At 42.8% G+C, this 6,605-nt stretch overlaps 1 protein-coding gene across 1 annotated transcript; it reads right to left on the bottom strand.

The window, feature by feature from the left end:
- FAM46A (family with sequence similarity 46 member A) lies at window positions 1,945-6,304 on the bottom strand. Its single transcript, XM_021390072.1, has one exon. It carries the CDS (start codon window positions 6,246-6,248, stop codon window positions 5,487-5,489), a length of 762 nt encoding a protein of 253 aa, XP_021245747.1. The 5' UTR covers window positions 6,249-6,304; the 3' UTR covers window positions 1,945-5,486.

Genomic DNA, 6,605 nt, shown 5'->3' with positions numbered 1-6,605 from the left:
CGGCTCCTCCCTCCTTAAAAAAATTCCAACCTACTAAAGCGCAGCATTCAGCTGGCTCTGTCCCCATCATATGTCATATTCCTGTTTGGGAAGGGGGAAGTCTCCACATTCCCAATACTCAATTGGCATTCATCTCCCCTGTCCCTCCCCCCCCCCCCCCCCCCCCCCAAAAAAAAAAAAAAAAAAAAAAAAAAAAAAAAAAGGAGAAACTCCAAAGGTAAGAGTAACCGTTCAGGCTTGGCTTTTGAGAGGCAAATGTCAAAAGACATTTGAATTTAGATGGTTTCCAGTCCTCCAATTTCCACTTGCGTCTTCAGGCATTGCAGGCACCTCTGCCAGACTGCCTAAAATACTTCAGAACTGAGCAAGCTAGCAGGAGGAAGCACTGGGCCACGTCCCCCTGTCTTTTCTGGCAGCACCATGGAAGGATAGGGAGGTAGGGATGCGGAGCGCATCTTCCTCTGGCTGCATCACTCAGCCTCCGCCAGCTGGCCTCTCAAAGGAGGCACTGTGCAAGCGCCCAGTGCTGGGTGAGGGGGCTGCTCCTGTGCCTGGAAAAACGAGCAGTCTAGCAGCTTGTTTGTTTGTTTGCTCTTCTGGGGGAATACAGGTTCACTCATCATTACAATAAGCACATTCAAGCGAGCACTTAGCCGACGCTAAGTCTTCCAAGCCCAGAGCTGTGAATGAATGAGGCCAGTAAAAGCTGCATACTGCAGAGTCTTAGTTGATGTTTTTCAAGTTTGGGCCAGACTGAGGCACCCTGGTTTAAAAAGTGTTGCCGTGAGCATTGTAAATTAATATTTTATTTTCCCTTGAAGTGCCTTTGGAGGAAATTAGCCTTCATTACAGAAGCATCTCCCCTGTAAACACAGCAAATACCTCTGCTGACAAGGACAGCACTGTAGGGCAGGCAAGGAGAGCAAACATTGAGTCTGGGGAAGAATTGGACTGATTCAGCAGCTGCATCCAGTGGGTAGGCGAATCCCTGCTCCCAAGCTGCAATGCTCGGCCTCTGCTACAAAAGGGCCCATATTTCTATTCAGGGAGCAGCACCCCTAGCCCTGCAGAGCTACTGAAACACCAGGACCCTTGTGTGGTTGCCAGCAGGGTGCTTCGCTGTCCTGAACTACCAGGTATCACAAGGAAATTTTGGTCACAGTACCTAAACTACAAAGATAGCAAGAGTACTGCAAGGTTTCAGAGCTTTGACAGAGCCTGACAAGCATTACACTGGTTTTGGTGCTGGCGGAGAGGTTTCTCCACAGCTCAGTGAGCCCTCCTGAGCTGGGCAAGGCTTCTCCAAATGGATTGCGCTCCCATCAGAAAGAAGCACAATGCTGCTCTTCCCAGCAAAGTACTGCCCTCATCCTTTTTTGATGAAAACAAGTTGGTATTCACCAGGAGCAAGCCAGAGCTATTTCAGACACGGAAGACAGAACACACAAATCAATAGAAAAAAATAACTTCTTTTTATTTACAAAAAAAAAATCCAAATATTGGATGCTGTAAACAAAATTCACAATCTGTTCCCTCTAGAGTCTGTTTTCCATCAGCTCTTTCTCTTTCTCTGACAACGCCTATAGTCAAAATGTTCCAAAAGAGCAATCCAAGGAGCAGTTTGCTGCAACAGGATGCCTTGCAGAAGGCAACAGTTGTAAGGAAATCTGAGGGAAAGCAAATCTGCACAGACTCCTACAGACTGCAGGAGCCTGCAGTGCTTCAGCCAAGCTGTCTTGAAATTTGCAGGCTTTTTTTTCTACTATTTATTTTGTTAGCAAACCATTATTACAACAGCAAAACAGTACACTGATTTTCTTTCTCGCAAGGGAAACTCTCTGCATAAAGAAAACCATACAAAAGAATATATTCAAATAGGAGCTGAATATGCAATTACAGTTTTTCCTTTTCTGTGCAGTTTTATCTAACACACTTCATTTTCTCAATTAAAAAAAAAAAAAAAGCTTTTTTTTTTTGAACTGGTAGGAGTTTCTGACACAATGCAAACCAAGCACTAAGAGGTGTTTAGAAGATTTGTGTGCAGGCCTTTGTGCAAGACAACACAAAAAATATTTTAAGTGCAATAAAACTAGAAAATTATCATCTTTTTGGTCTTCTAACTGCCCTTCTATTTTTGGAAGAAGTTCTTGCACTGGGGGAACAGCTACATCTAAGAAAAAAAAAAAAGCCAATTTCAAAGCTCTCGGTTGTTTAGCTCCCTGTTGGTTAGCAATAAATTCAGCTGCGGCACAAACAGTTTTACTGTAATCAGGTCAATGTTTTTAATCAGTTCAGCTCTTTGAAAGGGGCACTGTCTCTTGCAGCAAGTTGTAGCCTTACAGCTGATTGGATGAGAAAAATGAAGTCTACAAAGCAAGAATGCGGTTGTTAACTTTAAAAGTATCAGTGTAATGAAGGGCGGGAGGGGGGAAACAGTTAAAAAAGTCAGACTTTGTGGAGAGGAAGGTGTGCAAACCGCAGGAATAAACCAGCTTTGAAAAGGGGTTCTTATTTAACTCTTGGCCTGAGCTCATGCCTTCTTCCCACCTCTAACACCGGCCACCTTTTAAACTCCCATCACAGATACAACAAAGCTCCACCAGTTCCACCACTTGCTCATTAACATATGCAAAACAGATCCAGAATACCTATATAATATATATAAAAACATATTATATATGTATCAAAATGCAAACGCTGAAAGGTGCAGTTTAGCTCAGAGCCCTGCTGCATGCACTATAAGGTAACTAGCTGCTGTCAATCATAAAAACACAATAAAATTTGAGCGGAGAGAAAGTAAATCAAAACTTTCTTCTAAGCAATGGAAAAAGGGTCCTTCAATGGAAAAAATACATTGTCTCATGTACTATCAGCATTCTGTGGTTGTGGCACCGCTATAGATTCTCAGCCCCCTCAGAAGAACGGATGACTCATTTATTTGCTGCAAATAGTTGCGGCGAGAGAAGACATACCACATTACCAGCTGATCCTATTTCCCCAGCCCTCCCCGTGCTTCCGCTAGGAACCTTCCCCAAGCGGCCGGCAGCGCAATGCTTTGGCCAGCGCCTTCCAGCTCCGCCAGCCAACACGGGCCGGCATGGGCCCCAGCCTGCAACATGGGCCCTGGCCTGGCCTCAGAGAGGAGGAAGGCCCCAAGGGGGAGGAAGGCTCGGCAGGGACAAGGTCTCCGAGCAAACACAGCGAAGGGCAACGAAACAGATTGTACATTTCCTGAAGAATTCACAGGGAAGGTGCTTCTGTAAACAAATCAGGTTCCCGCTAGATTGCCTTCAGAGTTAAAAGTACAAAGCGTGACAAAAATAGATGTACCTTAGTAGCTCCGTAGGGAAAACACAGCCGGGACACGAGTCCTGTCCTCTCTAGCCCCTGCCTCCAAAAACATGAGACCACGCAAAGATGCAGGCCGAGTTTTCTCTCAAAACCCTGAATTCCCTTCTTTTTTTTCCCCCCCTCAGTAAAAAATAGCAAAATATCAGAGTCGAGTGTTATTTAGTCATCGGGGTTTCAAAGCCCAACAAAAATCTAACACCTTCAGGGATGGCACTGAAGTGAAAACAACAGCAGAGGTTTCACTTTCCCCCTGCTGGTCTTTTGGGAGAGGAAATGAAAGTGAATAGGTATTGTTCCAATGTAAAGTGATTCCATTTAAATAAAGTACAGTACTGAACTTGTAAATGCAGTGTGACAACCAGATCAAAGATGTTTAATATTTGCATAAAAATATATATATAATATATATATATAAAATATAATTTTAAGCAATCGTGCAACTCTTAAAAAGGGTTCATTTCACATTTACTAAATTCTAGTGGTCCTGGAATGCATCACGCATTCTATTAAAATACTCCTTTAAATATTAACAATTAGTGTTCAATCTCCAACTAATACAATATCCTTTAGCTGTCAGGGGGTTTAAATAAACCTATCTTTGATCCACGTTCCACTGAATTACACATAATGGAGGTATGCAGTCACAACATTAGTGGGTTAAATGTCAAAATGGCATTACAGTACAAAATAGTTAAAAAAAAATCAGCTAGTCATACGTTTCTCCGTTTGTGGAATTATTATGGCTCACAAGCAATCCACTGAATTACTGTAATCCTTGTTCTTGCAACCAAAGACATTATCTGAATCCCACCTTAATCCTGACTGGTTCATTTACTCCAAATTTCTCAGGTGTGGGTTAAAAAATCACTGCAAAGTGCCCACTGTCCTATGACATCCTGTTGCAAACTGGAAAACACATAGTACTTTATTTAAACATTCCTTAATTGCTACATTTTCCTAGACCACATTAATATATATTGTGTGTGTATATATATAGATATACACATATAACATGTACATATATACACACACAAACATATATACACACATACACACACGTACCTAGGATAATAGCACACCAACATAACATTTACTCTATACAAGTATTTGCCAAGAAAAAAAATAGGGCATTTCCTCCACCACTTATTCACAAGCTTATGGTTGTTTTGCTTTTAATCCTTGTGTCCCTGATAAAACAAAATGCATGGTTAAACCACAAAACTAGATTTTTCTCACTTCAAATTTTATGAAGGCATCAGGCACTTTTGATTACTATTGGTGTGTACAAATATAGCAACATCTTTCTTATTTTTGTTTTATATATATATATTTATATATATACTCTACTGTGTCTTCTTTGCTCAGATAACTTATTTGTGAAATCTTTGGTCCTTGAGCATACTTAGTTTGCCACAGCTGTTCTCCCTGCATTCTCACATTTTAAAAATGGGAGGCACACACACACAGCTGGAAATAATGGACTTTGTCATCATACGTGTTTCCATTTTTATAACTGTACCAATCTACTACTGTTCATTTGGAGCAAGCTGTTTCTGGTAAAGCATTCTCTATTCAAGCAAGCTATACATTCTACACTGTCAATCCATAGACGGCACTTGCTGCAAGCCCCAAATGCAGTAATTCCAATATACATTTTAATTCAGCTTATCACTGCTTTATGCCTCTACTTTTAATTCCTGAAAATATATATATAGAATTGTTTTTTTGAGATTTTTTTTGTTGTTTTTTTGTTTCTTTCATATTCTCCCTTTTGCAGATCCCATTCTAGAGTAATAAAAACAAAAGAAATAAGGCTTTCCCATCTTCTCTATGCCAAAGCTATGGGAGCAGATACTGCCAACCCATATTGTCATCAAGCATTCCTCCCTCACTTATCTCAGGGGAAGCTGGTTGCTTTTAATGACAGGCCTCTTGTGCTCTGGGTAGGATCCAATTATTTGGGGGTTCTTTCTAGATCATGCTCCCATTGTTTATTAGAAGAACCACAAGCTTTTACCAAGCTTGAAAACCAGAGCAGATCATCATTGCACAAAACACCCCATTTCAAAGGGGCGCATTGCCCCTTTCTACACGTTAGAAAACGTTCTCCCCACCGGGTCTACTAATTTTGATCCTTAATTACAGGGCAGCCAGGTAGAGTACGTGTGCTGCTGGCATGGGAACACCGTCTGCACCTGGGCAATATAGTAATTGCTGAAGTTGGCATCTGCTACGTATGGGGCTGGCTGGTAATAGCAGGTGACATTGGCCACATTGGGGATGATATTCTGCTCGGCTAGGACCCGGATGGCCAGCATGGTGATCAGATTCAGCGTCTGTCTCCTCTCATGTCCCATCAGGCACACTGTGCTCTCGTTCACCACACCGTGAAGGGTCATGAGATAGTCATACTTGCGGTCCTCTAATCCCACAAAGTGGTTCTGCAAGTAGGACTCCAGCTTTCTCTGCTGTTCTCCAATGTCTGAGAAGTCAATGAAAAACCTCGAGCACATGTATCTCTGAAGGGACTTAATCTCGGATTCGGAGGCAGCCCTAAAGCCCCTTACCAAAAGGTTGCAGTACTTCAGCAAACCACCTCCTCTGATCTCTTCGGGGTTTCTGGTAGCAATGATCTTATTGCAGAGGTGATCAAATGCTTCTTGGAAATCCCCATAGACGCTCTCACCGATGATGGTCGGGTGAAATGTCTCAGTCATCGGATTCTCTGAGCATTCATAAAAAAGCAGCAGGGAGTCCAGCTTGATTTGGAAGGAATCAACGCTGAATTCAAACTGCCGCCTCAGAGAGTCCACGAACTTCAGCTCCACATTCTTGCCACTGTTGTTGGACAAGGAGATGAGACTCCACCGGTCGGAATCATTGCATACTTTGACCATTTTCTGCACATAAGCTTCCTACAATTGGAAAGAGAACATGAGCAAACCCCTTAGCAGCAGCCACTTCCCGTCTCCACCTAGTCTTAGCAGCGCATAAAAGGAGCCTGTGGGCAGGGACCGGAGGGAACATGCAGTGTGGGAGCGCTGTCACCGCACAGGGATGTCCTGCCGGGGCTGTCGTGCGTGCAAGGGAAATCCTTGGCACCTCCGCTTCTTTCAAGCGCTTCTAAATACATTTGCATGCAAACCCGAAGGCGCGCATGCCAAATAGCCGTGCACCCGCACACAAAAGGTCACCGCTATTATATCTTTTTTTTTTTAAAAAAAAAAAAAACAGTTTCCACTTCCCCCCCTCCC

The sequence above is a fragment of the Numida meleagris genome, chromosome 3 (assembly GCF_002078875.1).
Source record: "Numida meleagris isolate 19003 breed g44 Domestic line chromosome 3, NumMel1.0, whole genome shotgun sequence".
Lineage (NCBI taxonomy): Eukaryota > Metazoa > Chordata > Aves > Galliformes > Numididae > Numida > Numida meleagris.
The sequence above is the reverse complement of the archived record's forward strand: the minus strand, read 5'-3'. Positions and strand labels throughout refer to the sequence as shown.

What these genes read in the sequence shown, in the direction of transcription:
- FAM46A (XM_021390072.1), bottom strand. Translation starts at nt 6,248, where the DNA reads ATGGTCAAAGTATGCAATGATTCCGACCGGTGGAGTCTCATCTCCTTG.